At 40.0% G+C, this 20,924-nt stretch overlaps 1 protein-coding gene across 8 annotated transcripts in view; it reads right to left on the bottom strand.

Annotated features, from left to right (window-relative positions):
• The window catches only part of EVA1A (eva-1 homolog A, regulator of programmed cell death), a 155,648-nt gene that overhangs the window by 9,879 nt on the left and 124,845 nt on the right, over positions 1–20,924 (bottom strand). For 5 of the 8 annotated variants that reach the window (XM_055378158.2, XM_031008369.3, XM_055378155.2 and 2 more), the window contains 2 exons: positions 20,213–20,335; positions 15,879–16,031 (listed from right to left, as the gene is read on the bottom strand). In XM_055378158.2, coding sequence (XP_055234133.1) covers positions 15,879–15,963 — 85 coding nt within the window. In that variant the 5' untranslated portion in view covers positions 15,964–16,031; positions 20,213–20,335. Of the gene's footprint in view, positions 1–15,878; positions 16,032–16,463; positions 17,993–20,212; positions 20,336–20,924 lie in introns of those variants that run through there. The other 3 variants (XM_063695751.1, XM_055378157.2, XM_031008370.3) reach the window with 2 other exon arrangements.

The following is a 20,924-nucleotide window of genomic DNA, read 5'->3' as shown; positions in this document are numbered from 1 at the left end:
GCCTCTAGATAGCTTATGTATCCACTAAGGCAGCAAACGTAACCCTGTCCTCCCTGGAGTATGAATCTGGAGCTCCATAAATCTATCTCCATTTCTTGGAGACTCCTATATTCCCTACAAGGGTTTTCAGACCATGAAGGTTTTTTAACATAATAACAATGGCCACATAATCCAGTGAAATAAAAGTCAAAACCTACAAATGCTGAACAGACATAGCAGAGCTTGAGCTATACTCCTTCTACTTCCCAGGCCCTTCACAAGTGGCATCTCTACATGCACCCTTTTACCTATTCTGCAATCTAAGAATGCTTAAAAATATGAGGGTATATACAGATATACATATTGCATACACGCATGCACAAAGAGACATAGATATGCACTCATGGGGAACAAAGGGAGGGATGAGAACAGGAAGGAAGGCAAGAAGGAAAAGAGGGAAAGAGGGAGGAAGACATCAGATAGATGATAGATACATACATACATACATAGAGTGAATGAAAGAGCTATCATTCACTGAATGCTTCTCTTTGCCAAGATCTGGAATAATTCCTTTATGCTGATCATCTGTAATACCTTCAGCCATTACCACTGTTCAGCAGGGTAAGTAGTGTTACTCTTGTTTAAAAGTGGAGGCCAAGATGAGGGTGTCAAATGTAATTCTGCCTGATACTCAAAAGTTCATGCTTTGACCAAAATAGAAAACGACATTAAAGGCAGAAAAACAAGTCATTCTAGCTTTCATATACTGCCCTCACCCCACCTATTACATAGGCCTAACTTCAAAGATAGTTTCTGAACTCCATCTTGGAAACCACTGTTCTGCCTCTGTAGCTTAATGAGTCCACCTTGTCCTGCCTCCCAGATCAGAAAATATCCCCTTTTGTCTCTAGCATCCAGATGTGGATTCCTGGACAAGCCCAGTAAGAGCAACCAGACTGGGTAACAGAATTCACTGGATCCCAAGCTGGTGGTGACTCAGGCCTGATTTTCACAGCTGATACAATTTATGTCATGCCTCTTCATCCTTTTCCCACAAAATTCAAAACTGGAGCTCCAAGGTGATTGTTTTTTCTCTCCTGTAATACTTTCTGCTCCAGGTCACTTCCTCTTGGCCAATGATCCACCCTGGTCTTGACCAGATCCAGACAGCTGTTAATTACCCAGGAAGCAGAGTGGGGAGGGCTATTGTCAGTTGTTTTCCCTTAATAAATAAAAATAAATGTATTGCTGTATCTTGTTTCCTGCAGGGTCATTGTTTTCACGGGCAGGAAGAGGCCCTATGTAGAGGTCCTGAAGCTAATTTCATTTGCACCCTCAGAGGTCAGATCACGCCCAACAGACTCCTTGCAGGATAGGGCAGCAGCAGCCAGCCCAGACCAGGCCAGCTGGTCTCCATGCAAGTGCAACCTTCTCTCTGCCTGGGCTTTCTTCTTGGCTCTGGAGCTTCCAATTCCTTAAGTGAAAAGTAAAAGGCTTTTAAAATTGGTTTTGACAAATATTGCATGTTTTCATTTAAATGTGAGAGCTAAAAAGTTTGATCATATGCAGATAGAAAGTGGAAAGACAGATAACAGGCTGGGAAAGGTGAGTGGAGGGTAGGAGGGAGGATGAAGAGAAGCGGGTTACACGGTACAAATATACAGTTAGATAGAAGAAATAAATTCAATGTTTGATAACAGAGCAGGGTGACTATAGTTAATAAAAACATATTGTACTTGGGCAACAGACACCCTAAATGCCCTGACTTGATCACTATACATTATATACATGTAACAAAATTTCACGTGTGCCCCATAAATTTTCATTAATAAAAAACTATCTTAACCCCCCAAAATAATAAAATAAAAAAAAACGTGGGCATTAAAGAGAATCACGGGGTTTGCGTGTTGTCAGGGAGTGCTCAGCAAAATCTCTCCAAACTCTTTAGGCACTGTAAGAACATCTCTTGCCAGGCACGGTGGCTCATGCCTGTAAATCCAAGCACTTTGGGAGGTCGAGGTGGGCAGATCATGAGGTCAGGAGTTTGAGACCAGCCCGGCCAACATGGTGAAACCCTGTCTCTACTAAAAATATAAAAATTAGCTGGGCATGGTGGTGGGTGCCTGTAATCCCAGCTACTAGGGAGGCTGGGGCAGGAGAATCGTTTGAACCCAGGAGGCAGAGGTTGCAGTGAGATGAGATCGCACCATTGCACTCCAGCCTGGGCAACAGGGTAAGACTCTGCCTCAAACAAACAAACAAACAAACAAAATATCTTTATGGCATTCTGCCCCACCCCATTGGAAAGGGAAGACCTCCACTAACATTACTGCCCTCTCTAAAATGCTGGAGGAAGCTTCCTTCCTTTTCCTTCCATCTCTGACTTGTTCTTCTCCAGGAAGCAGTATTGAGAAATCTCTGTTCTTACCTGGCTGGCTCTGATGTGTGCTCCTTTAAATTCACTCGTTTCAGTTCATGTCCTTCACAGGGACATAGATGAAGCTGGAAGCCATCATTCTCAGCAAACTAACACAGGAACAGAAAACCAAACACCACGTGTTCTCACTCATAAGTGGGAGTGGAACAATGAGAACACATGGACACAGGGAGGGGCACAGAGGGCTTGTCGGGGGGTAGGGGGCGAGGGGAGGAAGAGCATTAGAACAAATACCCAATGCATGCGGGGTTTGAAACCTAGATAACAGGTTGCTAGGTGCAGCAAACCACCATGGCACATGTATACCTATGTAACAAACCTGCATGTTCTGCACATGTATCCCAGAACTTAGAGTAAAATAAAAAAAGAAAGAATTCACTCATTTCATCCCCTTCCACAGGCAATAGGCAACCCACAAGGAGGCATCCATTGCCCTGCCCCTCCTCCCAATCCACTGGCTCACTTTTCTTCCCCTGCAAGGGAAAGACCTACAGTCCTATAGCTGCCCTAGAACTCAACGGACTAGGTAGAAGACCCTGACACATTATTCCATCCAGCATTACCACTGCTGAAATTGACACTGATGAGGTCAACTTCAAAATTTGAATGCTTTTCTGGGTTCTTGAGTTTGGAAGAAGGGTGTGATTAATTAGCCCCTCCAGTCTGGGCAGCACTTTATGTGGTTGTGCTATAATTAGTTATATAACCATTATCTTTCCCACGTGACAGTGAGGAATCTGAAGGCAGAATCCATATGATTGATTCACTTTCGATTCTCTGGGCATTCAGCACAGTGTGTTGCCTCATGGTGCATATCTCACAATATTCATTGAACTAAATTATGAAGACACCATTTCCAAAAGTTCAGCTAATAAATTTGTTACATGTAAATACATATGTATGTGTACGTATGTGGGTATGCGTATAAATATGTGCCAGTATAATATTAAAAGAGTAGGGAAATTTTGGGAGGCCGAGGCAGGTGAATCACAAGGTCAGGAGTTCAATACCAGCCTGGCCAATATGGTGAATATGGTGAATGGCCAATATGTCTCTACTAAAAATACAAAAAAAATTAGCTGGGCATGGTGGTGCCCGTCTGTAATCCCAGCTACTCGGGAGGCTGAGGCAGAAGAGTCACTTGAACCTGGAAGGCAGAGGTTGCAGTGAGCCGAGATCGTGCCACTGCACTCCAGCCTGGATGACAGAGACTCTGTCTCAGAAAAAAAAAAAGGGTAGGGAATTTTTTAAATTATAAAATCACCATAATTTCACAACCTGAATATAACTATATAGTGTGTAGTATAGTGAATATTCCTTTGTTCTTTCTCTATCATATAAACATGCACACACTTATTCACATTTACCTGCTTATAGTCAGAGTATATATAGACATGTATATATAATTCATATCTTTTCCTCTGCATATACTGTACATGTACACTTCACATGTACACAGCATATAACACTGTTCAGTATTGCTCCATGGTCTCCCTCCATCATGCCTAATAATGGCTACATAGTATTCTTCCCAGTGAAAGTGCCACAGTTTACAAAAACTGCTTCCTGCCTTTGGATATTTAGGTTGTTATGAGGAAATATTTTTGAAAAATAATAATACAAGAAATATTTTTGTGCTTAATGCTACTTCCTTTTTTGCTTGTTGTTTATTGCCTTGCAATGGATTCTCAGGAAAGGAATCTCTGTGTCAAACAGGATACATACTATTATAGCTCTTGATACACATTGCCAAGTCGGTTTTGAAAAGTGGTACACTAATTTATGTTGCTATCCTCTGTGTACAAAAGTATTACTTTCACCAAAGCCTCTCTAGTGGAGGATATTCCAACTGTTTAAAAATGTTACAAATTGTGAGCCCCTCCTTAGGGGTGGTACTGGAGGCGTGGGGTCTTGGCATTTCTCAGCCCATGCAGGAAGCTCCCTGATGAGTGTCTGAAACCTTTTGCAGATTAACTTAACGTACTCTACTGCATGCTTCTGAAACCAGAGTAGGCACAGCCTCAATTCTATGCAGGGAGGATGCACAAAAGCAGAATATCCATGATACACCTTTCTGGAGCAGCAATTTTACTGTGAGATTTGGAAGAAACAAATTTAATTCATTTCCAAGAGAATGTGTAAGAACTATCAAGTCTTAGGACACATGGCCAGGACCAGAAGGTGCCCAGTGAAGTGCTGGGGTGGGGCCCTGCCCCACAACCCTTGGGCCAAATAAGAAGGAAAAGTAGAACCTGGGACTGAGGAAGCCCCAGCAACTCCAGACTCCATAGCCGTTTACCAAGACTCACAGGAAGAACAAAGGCAAAGGCAAGGCAAGAACTGCAGAGGAAGAACCTACCACAGAAGTTTCCTAGGAGACTTCAAGTTGAAGCATCAGCAAAACTGAAAGGCTAATGCCTGTCCACACATCCAAAAGTAGATCTGTCCTGGATCTGTGTTCAACAAGTCAGCCAGCTGTCAAGAAACCTGAGATGTGATTCTTCTACCTGGCAGAGCCTCCCATCAAGACATAAACTGGGCTCCCTCTTACCTTATGGACAGCTGACGTGTGGAGGTGGATCTATGGATTAGACTCATGCTGCATTCCAGCACTTTGCCTAGGACCCAACAATCATTGCCAAGATGAAAGTCAACAGGCCTGAAGTTTGCTTTCATGATGTTCTCCAGGCTGTAACCAAGACACTAGTCCTGGCCACTTCTTGAAACCTGATGCAAGGTTGTGCTGATATAAATGCAAACCCAGCTCTATGCCTACCAACCATCTATGTGGCTAGGACTGCAAATTGAGTATTCAGGCCCCAGGCAAGCGGTCTTCCCAGGTTTCCAAGTAGAATTTCTAGAATTTCCAAAGATAATGACTTTGCCCCTTTCAGTGCCCATCTTCCAGAGATAATCAGAGGGGGCCTCTGGAAGCCATTTAGACTCTCCAGCCTCCTCCCTAGTGAAAATGGACTTGGATACAAAGAGGCAACCTACTGACCTCAAAGGCATCAGCCCAGATACTGAGTATAGGGGCCCTCTATGACACACCTCATCTGAGCCACATCAAAGCCCAAACTGTTCCTCAACCTCCACCATCCAGACAGCCCAAAACGGCCCTTCGGAATTGTCTTGAGATGGGACAGGAGACAGTAGAGCTGCAGGTTCAGAATGGCTGCCTCATCCCTCCCTCCTGAAAAGTCTATACCTGCTGATCAGAGCCTCACACCTCAGGGGGCTCAGCCCTCCCAGTAAGTGTTCCCTAAGAGGACCTTTGTTGCGGGAAGTCAGGGACCCCAAACGGAAGGACCAGCTGAAGCCATGGCAGAAGAACGTGAATTGTGAAGATTTCATGGACATTTATTAGTTCCCCAAATTAATACTTTTATAATTTCTTATGCCTGTCTTTACTGCAATCTCTAAACATAAATTGTGAAGATTTCATGGACACTTATCACTTCCCCAATCAATACCCTTGTGATTTCCTATGCCTGTCTTTACTTTTATCTCAATCCTGTCAGCTGAGGAGGATGTATGTCACCTCAGGACCCTGTAATAATTGCATTAACTGCACAAATTGTACAGCATGTGTGTTTGAGCAATATGAAATCTGGGCACCTTGAAAAAAGAACAGGATAACAGCAATTGTTCAGGGAATAAGAGAGATAACCTGAAACTCTGACTGCCGGTGAGCCGGGCAGAATAGAGCCATATTTCTCTTCTTTCAAAAGCAAATGGGAGAAATATCGCTGAATTCTTTTTCTCAGCAAGGAACATCCCTGGGAAAGAGAATACACACCTGGGGGTATAGGTCTCTAAACGGCCTGTAGGGGTGAAATAGACCCCAGTCTCCTATAGCACTCCCAGGCTTATTAGGAAGAGGAAAATTCCCACCTAATAAATTTTTGGTCAGACCGGTTGCTCTCAAAACCCTGTCTCCTGATAAGATGTTATCAATGACAATGGTGCCTGAAACTTCATTAGCAATTTTAATTTTGCCCCAGTCCTGTGGTCCTGTGATCTCGCCCTGCCTCCACTTGCCTTGTGATATTCTATTACCTTGTAAAGTACTTGATGTCTGTGACCCACACCTATTTGCACACTCCCTCCCCTTTAAAAAATCCCTAATAAAAACTTGCTGGTTTTGTGGCTTGCGGGGCATCACAGAACCTACCGACATGTGATGTCTCCCCCGGATGCCCAGCTTTAAAATTTCTCTCTTTTGTACTCTGTCCCTTTATTTCTCAAGCTGGTGGACGCTTAGGGAAAATAGAAAAGAACCTATGTGACTATTGGGGCAGGTTCCCCGATAGACCTTCTGGTCTTTTCCTCCTCTGAGGGGAGGAATGATACCCTCTGTGCCACAAAATATATAACCTCTACTCTCACATGACTTCATTGATTGATGAACTGATGCCCTGAGGAGGAAAGAGATGCAGAGGAGAGCCTGTGTCGTGTCTTGTGAATTCCTGTTTCCCTAGCTGTGATGCCTGTGCAAATGGAGGAACCCAAATAATACTGGGTGGTGGACACACAGACACTGCCTAATAAAATTCAGTAAATTTACCTTGAATTTAAGGGGAACTTATCATATGTCATATAAAAATTTAAGTTGGTGAATTTTATAAGAAAACTGAGTTAAAATGTATAAGGGCATTAAAATATAATTTTAATAGGAAGCTATGAAAATTATCTGCACTTGCTGTGTAAATGACTGAATTTTGGGTAACTATGTAAGATTATTGATGGGCTTGAAAAGATACCCGCTACTTAATTTTATCAGACATTTACTTTCAAATATTTGCTGTTAACCAGTTAACCAGTTAACCAATACCCTCTCATGTTACTAAAATTTTTTACTTTAAGGGAGCACTTCTATGAAAACAATAGTAAGATTGTTGCTAATTTTGGTTATTAAAATAATAAAATTGTTTGGTTAGTTTATGTTATTGTTAACCAAATGCTTCTATAGATAGCATATTGTACAGATGTTTTGATCCGTTCTTTCACCCTAGGTCAAATTTCCTTAATTTTATTCATCAAATTGTATTTACTGTAGATAAAAGAAACACTGTAATTACCATGTGCTCTGCGGATCTGTACTTTGTTAGAAATACAAATTCTCAGTCAAAAGTCACACCTATTTTACAAAAATCTGGACTTTAAATAATACTTTGAGGTAATCTCTATGCACATTAATGATTGTTAAGGGGGGTAATTCAATTCTTAAAAGAGGGGAAGTTTACATATACTGATTTGTCAAAAAGGTACAATTAAGATTGTACCTTTCAATGTGTATGCATTTTATCTAAAAAATAATCAAAAACCTAATGAAGTGGGGGGTGGGAAATGGTTTGAAATATAGATTAAACAAAAACAGCATATGACTAGTAGATGTTAAAGCTGGGTGACAGGTCTATTATACTTTTTGGTATTTTGTATATGTTTTTAATGTTCTGTAATAAAACACTTCTATGAAATGACAGAGTTGATCTATACTTAGTTCTTAAGATCTTGGTTTCCTTTGGAAGGAGAAGGAGAATGTGATTATCAGGGGCATGAGCAAGTGTGATTCTATTTCTTGGTTACACAAGTGTATTTATTTTGTAATAATTCATCAAGCTTTCCATAAATGTTTTGTGCATATGTTTCTGTATGCATGTTATACATCAATAAAAAGTTAAATATTAAAAAATTTACAAATTATATATATTAATACATGGTTACTTATATTCATTCTATAAACATTTACTGCAAGTCTCCAATGCCTTGGGCATAGCTTAAAGGCTAAGGACACAAAGGCCCTTGGCCCTCACAGGATTCACAGTATAAAGGGGAATGAGAAAACCCAGAACTACAATACCTTCTCAAATGCCCAAATTTGTGACTATCATCAATTAAGTTGTGGGGGTGAGGCTCCCTCACTGTTGAGAGACTGCCTCCCTCATACCAATGTCATGGGAAACATGATTCGAATTCTGGTTAAATACTAAACAGCATAACTGTACTTGCAGTTACACATTCAATGAATATTGGTTAAACAGGGAAAAATAATCACCCAAAACTCCTGCTCTGAAAAATATTACTATAAGCAAAGTCAAAAGACAAGTGATAAATTAAGAAAAATATCTGTAATATGTAACAGACACAAAGGACTAATATAGGAAAAGTGCCTAGAAAGAATATTAAGAAAAAGATCAATAAAAAATGAACAAGAGATATGGACAGTTCACAGAAAAAGAAATACAAATGGCTCTTCAACATATGAAAAATGGGGACTGGCACACTATGGCTCACAAGCCAAGTCTGCCCAGCCATATGTTTTTGTAAATAAAATTTTATGGAACACAATTTTACCCATTCATTTGTGCATTGTCTATGTCTGCTCTCATGCTACAATGCAAAGTTGAGTTGTTACAGCAGAGACTGGCTCACAAACCTGAAAATATTTACTGTCTCACCCTTTACAGAAAAAGCTTCCTGACCTCTGATCTAGAGAAGCAGAAATTAAATAGCACTTAGATATCGTTCTTCATCTATCAGATTGTCAAAGTTCAAAAATTTGAAAACACTGCTGCAGGGGCTTCTCATATATCTTTTAGGAGCAAATTGGTAAAATTATTTAAAAGATAATTTATTAATATTTTTCTCAGTTGATAATTTACACATACTTTGTTCCCACAGTTCTTCTTTGGGGCACTTACTCTACAACAGCACTTGAACATACATGTCATAGTTATTTATTGCAGCTCTGTTTGTTGCTCAGTTTGGAAAGATTTAAACCATTTTCACTGGACATAAGTAAAGAACTGGTTAAACTATGGATGTCTATCTATATAATGGAATAATACATAGTTGTCTAAAAGAATAAGAAAGGTCTCCACATGCTGATCTAAAATATCTCCATAATATATTATTCAGTGAAAAACGTGAAGGGCAAAACAGTATGCATGGTGTGCTACCTGTGCATGAAATGGAGGAGGAGAAAACTATACCCTTGTATTTTCTTAATATCTGCATAAAGAACTCTGGAAGGATGCATAAGAGCCTGATGATGGGTCAAGTTTGGGAACTGGATGGAGGAAGCAGCTCTTGGGTAAGACTCCTTGCTACATGTCTTTTTATAATTATTTGGTTATTGAGCCATATTCATTCACTGATTAACTGAGCATCTGATGGGTGCCAGGCACTATTCTACATGCGCAGGATATAGCAGTCAACAAAAGAAACAAAAATCTCTCTTCTCCTAGGAGTTCCAGCAGGGGAGATGATACTAAACAAATAAATAAAATATATAGTATGGTGGATGATGGTAAGGTGATAAGGAGGAAAGAATGGGAAAAATAGGAAGAAGGATATGAAGTGCTGAATGTGTGTTTTGGGGAGAAGTAGATAGTGATGAGCAAAATTGACGGAGAAGGTGATTTATTTGTTTATTTTAAAATTTTATGGGTACATAGAAGCTATACATATTTATGGGGTACCCAAAGGTGACTTTTGAGAAAAAAAAACTTAAAGGAAATAGAAGAGTGAGCCAGGTAAATATACTAAATATTCAAATCATTAAATTAAAATGAGTAATCATTCCATTTACTCTTTCTAACAACCTTGTTAGGAGTTATTAATGAGGTCAGTATTATTAATGAGATTATCTTCATTATAAACTATCATATTCTGGTCCCAATGAGTTCCTTACAAACAATTAAAAAAGAAATCTTAAGTCCTCCAATCCAAGTGCTAATATAGAGGGAAATAAAACATATGTGGGAGAGTGTGGGTGGGTGCCTAAGCCCATTGATTCGAGGTGGGGTAGATTGAGGAGAGATGACCCTAAGAGAGTTCTGCAGACTGGGAGGGAGTCAGCCAGTCCAGGACTAAAAGGGAGAATTCTTGGAAAAGGAAAAGAGTGTGCAAAAGCAATGAGGTAAGAAAAAACCTGGCAAGTGGTTTAGAATAACTGGAGCAGAGGTCTTGGTCAGAGAGGGTAGTGACTAAATAAAAGCATGGAGTAGTAAAGGTCAGACATTAAAAGCTCTGGTAAGCCACAGAAGGACCTTCAGAGTGGGATGCCTCAAACCATCATCAAGTCCTTTCTTCCTTGCCTGCCTCTGCTCTAGGGCATGCTTTCTCAACCTCAGAACTATTGATGTCTTGGCCCCAATAATTCTTTGTTGCAGGAGATTGTCCTGTGCATTGTAGGATGTTTCTCCACCCATTAGATGCCAGTAGCAGCCTGCACTTCTAAGCTGTGACACCCCAAAATACCTCCAGACATTGCCAGAAGTCCCCTTGCAAAGCAAAATCACACCTGATATGAACCACTGATCTAAAGATTGAAAAAGCTAAAATTCTTATTTTTCCAGCCTCCCTTGCAGCTCGAAATGACCATGTGACACAGTCCTGGCCAATGAAATCTGAGAGGAGATCTACTGGAACCTCCTTCCATTTTCTGCCTTTTTTGATCTTGAATCAGCCTGAACAACAGCAGCCATTTGGCAGCCATGAGATGACAAACATAGAAAAAAGGCTTTGAGAATCACAGAGATATTGGCCCCTACATTTTTTATTGTATATATTTAAGGTGTACAACCTGATGTTTTTCTACACATACGCTTTGTTAAATGATTACTCCAGTCAAGTGCATAAACATGTTCATCACCTTCTTTTTATTTTTTGTGTGGTAAAAGCACCTAAAATCTACTGTCTTAGCAAATTTTCAGTATACAATAAAATATTTTTAACTGTCATCCTCATGCTATACATTAGAACTCTAGACTTATTCATCCCACAAAACTGCAAGTTTGTATCTTTGGACATACTTCTCATATCTTCCTCCTTGCCCGATAACTACTATGCTACTGTCTGTTTCTATGTATTCAACATTTTTTTTAGGTTTTATGTGTAAGTGAGATCATACAGTATTTTTATTTCTGTCTCTGACTGGGTATATACCCATAGGAAGTGAAATCAGTATCTTTAGAGATATCTGCACTCCATACTCATTGTAGCCCTATTCATAATAGTCAAGAAATGCAGACAACCAAAGTGTCCATCAATGGATGAATAGATTTTAAAAACTGTGGTATATTTACAAAATGAAATATTATTCGGCCTTAACAAAGAAGGAGATACTGCCACTTGTGACAACATGGATAAAGCTGGAATATATTACACTGAGTAAAATAAGCCAGACAGAGAAAGAAAAAGACAGGCCTCTACATGTTTGTGCTAATGAGCCAATGTTAGCAACCACCTACCTCCAGACTTCTTATTATGTGGGTAAGATAACGTCTATGTGTTTAGGCCACCAAGTTGAGGTTTTCATTTTTTGCAGTTGAAAACAATCCTGACTCTTAAACCACACAAAAGTGTTTGGATTTTATCCCAGAGATAATGAGAATCCACTAAGGGATGCTAAAAAATAAAAAGAATTGCATCATCACATCCGAATTTTGGAAACATCATTTTGCTACAAAATATAGACTGTGAAACAAGATCATGGAGGCAAGACCACAGCAAATACCATTATGATAAGGCAGGCAAAAACATGATGGGGCTTGGAGCCAGTCAATCAATGATGGTGGGACTAAAGTGGACGCCATACATTTTAAGAGGCAAAATCAATCGACCCAAACCAGTTGGATATGGGCAGTGAAGAAGATGCATCAAAGGTTAAAAATCCTATTTCTGGATTAGGTGATGCCCTAGATGGGTATGTAAAAGAAAGAGCATATTTAAAGAGAAGGACAATATTCTATTCTAGGCTGAAGTGAATTTGAAATGCTTATAGCACAACCAAATAGTTATTTTCAGGACACTTAGATAAGAAGCTCAGGAAGTTAGGAAAGACAGAGGTGTGATAATTGTCTAATATATGTATGGTATAATTCAAAATATAATATTTTAATAAAATAACATTTCTTATGAAGTAATATCAATGAATTGTTATTAAAAATACAGTTAAGCAAAAGAAAATTAAAAATACATATACCTTCACCTACAAAAATGTGGTTACCTATACATATGAATATACATATATAAATGGGATTATAATGTATATGGTGTGTGGCAACAGGCTTTATTTACCTAGCAGCATGTCATAAACATCTATTTCAATTAATACAAAATTTCCCTAATATTTTACTACATGTATTATAAATAATTCTGAGATCAATCATCCTCACAGTAAAATTTCTGCCTATATCCCTAATTCTTTCCTTAGGAGACATTTCCGGAAGTGGGATTTCTGGCTAGCGTATGTGTTTTTAAGGGCTTTGATGGATATTGTCAAATTATTTTTTAGAGAGGTTGTAGCAATTCACAATTCCATCAGCACGATGTGTAAGTACTCATCTCCCCAGACTTTCTCCAAGACCAAAATTACATACTTAATCAGTCAAGTCTTTGAGAAATGTATAAAATAAAAATGTTAATCGCATTGCAGTTTCCATTTTGCATTTTTCTGCTGGAATTTGAGCTGTTTATGTTTTATTGATAATTTGTATTTCTTCTTTTGCAAACTGTTGATTCTTGTTTTTTGTCCACTTTCCTTTTGGGACACTTTTATTGATTTATAAGAGCTCTTTATTTGTTATAAACTTTAACTCTTCTTCATTAATGTTTCATTTTCCCCTAGTTTGACACTTGTCATTTACTTGTAGGGCCCATTGTGGTAAGCAGATATTTACAATTATTGGAATGGTCAAGGTTTGAAATGTTTGTTGTGAAGAATGGGCACAAGATGTGTCCAGAAGTAAACAGGGAGATTAAGGTATGATGTGAAAAGCTCAGCTGAGATTGGAGACTATGAATTTCTAGTGGCTTCAAATGGCAAATTATACTGGTGTTTGATAACTTGTACAGAGTGAGAAAGGGTCACTTTTCTTAAGTCATCTAATATGAACCCTGGCTAGATTAGAACTGGAAAGTAAAACCAGTCCTTGCCCAAAGAGAAATCCAATCAGAACCTCAGTCCCCTTCTTTTTACATAAAATCCAGAGACCATCAGGCAAAACAAAAACAAAATATCAAATATTTTAAAACTCAACAGCAGAGGAGCAGTTTGGTCATTCAAACCATTGAGCATTTTCATGTAATTTTAAATGGCTCCTTTTATATAAACAGTATCTCTTTCCAATAAATGATCTTGAGGAGAAAGTCAGCCGTCTTCCTAAAGAGTACAACCTTGAAGTAAAAAAAAGGGCGAATATAGACTCTCCCAACTCACATGCCTTCTTCTGTCTCCATCTCTCCCACAAGGTTACCAAGCACCTTAGACACCCCCCTAACAAAGAACACACACACACACACAAGAAATTGAGCAGGATTTACTCAGAGTTGGGGTTTCACCTACTGGTTTACTCAGAAGCTACACAAAAGAATAAGGCAGTTATGTGTATTAGCAAATGTGTTGCTGAAATAAGGGACCACGTGGATAGGAGAGGAGGCAACAGATGCACTGGGAGAAAATACGAGGGGCCAGGGGCCCTGCGGGGTTGAAGATCTGATAGAGCAGAATGAGGACATGAGACAGCTACAAGATTAGGACATTTTCCACAATTTTCTTCCATCATACTTTTCATCATTGCTTCCAATCCATTTATTTGATTTTCTTCACGAAAAACAATGGTTATTTGTATCTTGAATATTTAAATACATATTTGAAATTTTCTTTATTAATTTCACTTATAATCAGGGAGTGTTCCCCATTTCAGAATAGATTTTCAGTCACTGAGTCTACACACTGCATCCAAATTTTATTTTAGCCACACTGCTTTTCCATTTCCTTGTGTTTTCTTTTTATCTCAGCCCGTACCTACTTAAAGAAGCATTGTCTTCCTGCATCCCAAGTAGTATTTAATTCATGAGTATGGGGCAGGAAGGAGGAAGTTTGGAGGGGAGAGAAAAACAGGGCCATGTACTTTTCAGCCTTGACAAGATCACAAGACACATGGTAAACACAGGACTATTCAATGAGTTACCACTTTCAGTGGTCACAATTCAGGGTCATGTTGACTGAAATGGAAAATTGCCAGGTACCTCCTGTGCTGATCAGAGATCCAAAGTGCAGTGCTGTTTGCTCTCATGCGAGACATATTTTTGCGACAGCTGATTCACAGGTATCCTTTGGGTCTTTGGAAACTACAGACCCTCTCTGCCAGCCCCACTTCATTTGGGGGATAGCTTCACTACAGAGCTAAGGAAATTATGCTTCAATTGCTTGTGAAAACGATGTCTGAATTTCAAACCTCTCTTCCAGCTCTTGTGTCCTTTCTCTCCAATGTTGCCTTGAAGCAAGAGCAAAGATGAGATTCCTCTAATGGGTGAGTGCCTGGAGAAGGAGGCCCTGGACTTCCTTAAGGGGAAAGAGGAGCTGACTGGTGACCTAGGCCTTCACTGATCTAAGAAGGCAGAGCCCCGGACCTGAGGCACAAGCAGACTACATGCTGCAGCTTGCCCAGAACAAGACCCTGAGCAGTCCTTTTTTTTCTGAAATCAGGTTGCACGTCATCCAAGATCCTCTTACAAAGAGAAGCCATGAACTTCCTTGGCTCATGGAACCCTCCACTTGGCTCAGAATTGCCACTGTAAATCATAATGTCAGGTTTGCATTTCAACTCTTAGACCACCATGTGTCAACCCTGCCTAAAGAATTAGAAAGTAAAACCAGTCCTCGCCCAAAGGAAATCCAATTGAAACCCTAGTCCCTTCCTTTTTATACAATATATCCAGAGACATCAGGCAAAACAAAACAAAACAAAAACAAAAGCAAAGTATCAAGAAATTAAAAACTCATTCAAGCAACAGAGGAACAGTTTAGTCATTCAAACCAGTGAGCATTTTCATGTATTTTTAAATGACTCCTTTTATATGAACAACATCTGTTTTCAAGAAATGATCTTGAGAAGAAAATCAGCCATCTTACTAAAGAGTACAACTTTGAACCAATGAAGGGACAAATATCAGACTCTTCCATACTCCACATGCCTTCTGTCTTCATCTCTTCTACAGCTTCGTCAAATACCTCAGAAAGGCCCCAAACACAGAACATATAAACATACTCTCTCTCCCACACACAAAGTCTCACACACAGGCAGCCTGTGTGAGGTTAACTGCATAGAATAACCAGGCTGAGGTACTCCATCAGCCCCCTCCTTGGTCAGAGTTAATGCATAGTGACAGAAGCCAACAGTAGCCCCGGGCCACTTCAATCACTCACTTGAGCAGCTAAACATTTTCTGCAAGACAAAGCTCTTAGAACCCTTCATTTTTCAAATTAGAGAATGACAAGCTTAACTCCCAACCTAGAGACCTTTCATCTCAAAGCTCAGCAAAGCACAGCAGTAGCTATGATTACGTAGCGTGTCTTTACTGAGAATAAGGCCAGAAATGACCACCCAGGAGACAACCTTGGACCCAGCCCCAGACCTCAGTCCTGGCCCAGTGGAAACCAGGCACCTACCTGAGACAAAGGAATAGGCCGCTAGGATGTTGCTGAGCAAAGCCATCTCCACGTGCTCTGGGCTGTGGCTGAGGGGCAGCCTCATGGGACATCCAGAGGGGACCTCCTGGAGATGCTTGGCTGAATCAACGTGGCCACTTTCCTTCTTCTCTTCTGTTTGGGAACATAAAGTGAGTGATAAGAAACATTCTGCTGTCCTGAGGCCATGTTCCAGGTAGCCTGGACTCCTAAAGACATATTTTTGCAACAGCCGATTTGCAGGTGTCCTTTGGGGCTTTGGAAACTACAGACCCTCTCTGGCCAGCCCCACTTTTTTGGGGGGATAGCTTCACTATAGAGCTAAGGAAATTATCCTTCAATTGCTTGTGAAAACTATGCTTGCAAAAACTAGCCAGGCTCCTAAAGAAAGACCAGCAAGCTCTCCCAGCCAGGGGGGCCACAAAGATTTGGGGTCTTGTGCTCTTTGTTCAAGTGAGCTTCCTGGCTTTCAAGGAAGTAGAAACTCCTTACATCCCTGATTTTCCTGATCTTTCTCCTTTCTCTTCCCTGTATCTTCCTAATTCCCACTAAACAATTCCCCCTTACCTCTTCTGGAACTCTTTATTTGATTCTCCCTGGTTCACCTTTGAGGCACAGCCCATCGGGTTCAAATCATCGTCACATTCATCACTGCATTTTAACTACAAGCCACAGCCCTCTCCTCTCCTGCTGTGCTTTCCCGGGAGCCTGCACTGATGACACTTGTGTACCTTGATCAGTTTGCCTCATCCCTCAGGTCACTAAATGTGTGCCTTTGGCAGTGGTTCAGAGCTGGCTATCCCAGAACTGCCAAAGCAGTTCTCATTCTAAAATATCTACAGGAATTTGAGAGCTCGAGCTGCTCCCTGCCTCTAGCTCCATGACTCCACCTGTGACTGTGATGGGCCAGTAGAACACACACATGGCCCAGACTGCCCATCCATACAACCATCCCTCCAGGGATCAGAACAGGGACTTGGGATCTCAGTGCTCCAGCCTCTGGCTGGAGGAGCACATCCTCTCCCCAGCTGCTGCAGCTCAAGCCTGGCATTAGCATTACCCAGTTACTCAGCAAAGGCTTTACAGAGAGCTCCTGAGCACGAAGTAGGAGAGAGGTGGCAAAGACCCAATTCGATGCTGCTATGAACTGCTCATGAACAGCTCATTTGATGCTGCTATGAACTGAAGGCAGGCAATTGAGTCACAGAGTGTAGAGGGGTGTCAAGGCTTGGAGAATGAACCTGGGATCTCAGTGGGTCACAGATATGAGTAACTTGGGCCACAATTAGAAGGCCTGGAGAGCGGCAGTTCCATGAGGTAAATAGAATGGGCTACAACAGAACACTCTCTGGCTGGTAGATTTCAGCAAGCTTCAGGAAAGACCAAAACAAGAAAACACCAACCAACTCACAGGCACAAAGAAACAACCATAAAGTCCTTGGAGCAGCCAGAGGCTCTGAGAGTGACAGGAGAAGGAGTGGGAGCTCCAGGGACTTTGAAAAGAGACTGGCTGCTGTTAAGGGACCCTTGAGCCGCTGAGCAGAACACAGCACCTCTTTCAACAGTCATTTGTGTTCCTAAAAGGTGGCAACTGGATGATACAGATGAATGGTTAGAGCCATCAAACTGAGTTCAGAGGCTGTTCTACAGATCTGAGGACTTCAAGACCCAGGAAAAGAGTGAAGCTACTGGAATATGTCTGAGTGTGTAGTGAGCCATGTCTATTTCAAAACCATTCCCTCCTTCCTGTCTCCACTAATGTTACCAGATTGCAAGTCTTATTATTTTATTTCTGGGAGTTTTGCAACAATCTCCTACCTGGTCTTTCTGCTGATACCTCCTTCCTTCTCAATATAGCACCCATTCTTATTAACAGGGTCATTTTTCTATAGTACAAATATGATCACATCAGTCCACAACCCAACTCTAATGAATTTCCATTGACCTCTTAACACAATACACATCCACTTTCACAATATCTGACCTCTGCCTTACCTCCTAATATATCTCCTATCCAAGCTGACAGTCACACACATATACACACAGATAATAAGAATGCTTAGAGCTTCAACAATACTAGATTACTTTTAGTTCCCCCAAGTAGAGCAAGCTCTTTCACCTCTTCATGCTTTTGGTCACACTCTTCCTTTTGCCTAAATGCCCCCCCCTTCTCTTCATCTGTCTGGCAAATGTTTCCTATAAGAAAGAATTCAGAAGTTTTATGGCAGACCCAAAATCTCAATGATGTTTTTTGCAGAAATAAAAAAATCCATACTGAAATTCATATGGAATCTCAGGGGACCCCAAACAGTCAAAACAATCTTGAAAATTAACAAAGTTAGACATCTCACTCTTCCCGATTTCAAAACTTATTATAAATCTATAGTAATCAAAACAGTGTAGGCCTAGCATATAAAAACAGACATGTAGCTTAATGGAATAGAGTAGAACATCCAAAAATAAACCCTTACATATATATATGTTCAAATTATTTTTGCAAGGGTGCCAAGACCATTCAATGGGAAAAGACTGCCTTTTCAGCAAACAGTGTTGGAAAAACTGGATGTCCACGTGCAAAAGGATGAAGTTGGACCCTTACCTTATATTATATAAAAAATTAACTCAAAATGTGTCAAAGACTTAAATGTAACAGCTAAAAATTTTAGAAGACTGTTAGAAGAAAACAGGGGTAAAGATTCATGACATTGGATTTGACAATGATTTCTTGGATATGACACCAAAAGCACAGGCAACAAAAGTAAAAAAAAAAAAGGACTCTATGAAAATTAAAAACTTCTGTGCATCACAGGGTACAACAGAGTAAAAAGGCAACCCACAAAATGGGAGAAAATATTTGCAAATAATATATCTGATAAAGGGTTAATACCCAGACTGCTACCTATCCTAATTCCTAATATCAGAACTCCTACAACTCAACAACTAAAAACAAAGAGCTCAATTTAAAAATGGGCAACAGACTTGAAGCAATATTTCTCCAAAGATACACAAGTAGTCAATAGGCACATGAAAAGATGCTCCACATAACCAAGCATTAATGAAATCAAAATCAAAACCACAATGAAATATCATCTCATACCCGTTAGGATGACTACTATCAAAAATCAGAAAATAAGTATTGGAACCCTTGTGCACTGTTGATGGGAAGGTAAAATTGTGCAGCCACTGTGGAAAATAGGATGACTATTCCTTAAAAAATGTTTAAATAGAATTATCGTATGACCCAGCAATTCCACCTCTGGGTATATACTCAAAGGATTTTAAAGCAGAGACTTGAACAGAATTTGTACACCAATGTTCAGAGCTGCATTATTCACAATAGCCAAAAGGTGGAAGTAACCCAAATGTCCATCCACAGATGGATGAATAAATAAAATGTTGTCCACAAATACAATGCAATATTACACACAGCCTTAAAAAGGAAGGCATAAGCATGGATTAAACTTGAGGACATTAGGCTAAGTGAAATAAGCCAGTCAAAAAGGATAGGTATTATATGATTCCACATGTATGAAGCACCAACAGTGGTCATATTCATAGAGACAGAAAATAGAGTAGCGGTTGTCAGGAGCAGGAGCAGGGAAAAGATAATTATTGAACAGGCTACAGGGTACAAAGTTTCTGTTTTGCAAGATGAAAAGAGTTCTGGGGAAGGATGATGGTGATGGTTGCATAATAATGTAAATATACTTAATGCCACTGAACTATACACTTAAAAGTAATTTAAGATGATGAATTTTGTTATATGTATTTTACCACAATTTAAAAATTGTGTTGGTGAGGTAAAACACTGAATTTTGAAGGTTACTTTATTTAAAGAATCTTGCAATCAAATTTTGGTTTAAGTTAATAAGAATGATTAACTTTTAATAAGAATGATTAAAAGAGTTGTCTTTTAGCGGTATTAAATTTGAAGTCAATAAAATTCTAATTCATATCACATTATGATATGGCTTAATTTTAAGTAAGAGATGTTATTGCACTTATTTTTAAAAATTGGATTGTAAATAAGTGTACTCTATCATATTTATAGATTAACAGGAAAAAGATCGTATGAATAGATGAAAAAATGTATTTGTGTAAAATTTAATAAAAAATTCATGATTTAAGCAAAGGAAAGACCTATTGCAGTGAAGCCCCCTATGAATCTTCCAAATGCCTTTCTTTGGCTATCAAAGTGTCCAAATATTCTTCTAATATTGTGCCTATGATATTGCAATTGGAACTGAGTGTCCCCTGGTATATCACCCCCATACATAGTGTTCAGGGGGTAATAATCTCATTATCCCTTTAGCTACCTGGGGAGAGGTGTGGTGTCAGGAGCAGAGAAGTTTCTGGTAAGAACAGTTCATCTCTGATGATGTTGGCATCAGCCAGTAGAGGTTCTAAAACTTGTTTGGCCCCAGTTGGCTTCTCAGACTCTGAAAGAAAAAAGAAGCAGCACAAAAACCATCACATACCTAGGAGATCACATCATACCTTAGACCTGGTATGTGTGTGAACCCAGCAGAGAAGCTTTGGTGGCTAGTGTCTGGATCCTTGGAAGGATGAATAGCATCCCCAGAGAGGAGAAAGCCCATTGACAGAGTGTAATCTGGAATTTGAACTAGACAGCCAGATAAACCAGTCTCCCAAGGTCATACCAGAAAGGATGCAAGAGGTAAAAGATCAAAGAAACATGCTTCCTCTCTGCTCCTGTCAGCCAAAATCCACAAAACAGCTAGTGTGGGATGTCCCAATCTGGCCCCTCATCAGTGAAGTTTGCAGGCCAGCCTCTCTGGAACAGGAAGGGAGAGAATTCTGTTTCCTTCTAGCAATGCCCAGATGGGCCATGAAATGAAGTCTCACACAGCTCTGTAGGAACTAGAATCCTGGAAATGCTGATACGTAGATTCTGACACCCTATGCCTTCCTTGCTAAAGTGTCAAGGCCTCTGCTCGGCCCAGGTAGGAAATCTCCTCTCTGTGTCTAGCTTCACTTAGAAGCTTGCAGGAAGAATGAAATCAGTCA

Source organism: Gorilla gorilla, chromosome 12 (genome assembly GCF_029281585.2).
Source record: "Gorilla gorilla gorilla isolate KB3781 chromosome 12, NHGRI_mGorGor1-v2.1_pri, whole genome shotgun sequence".
Taxonomy (NCBI): domain Eukaryota; kingdom Metazoa; phylum Chordata; class Mammalia; order Primates; family Hominidae; genus Gorilla; species Gorilla gorilla.
This window is presented reverse-complemented; position numbering and strand designations above follow the sequence as displayed.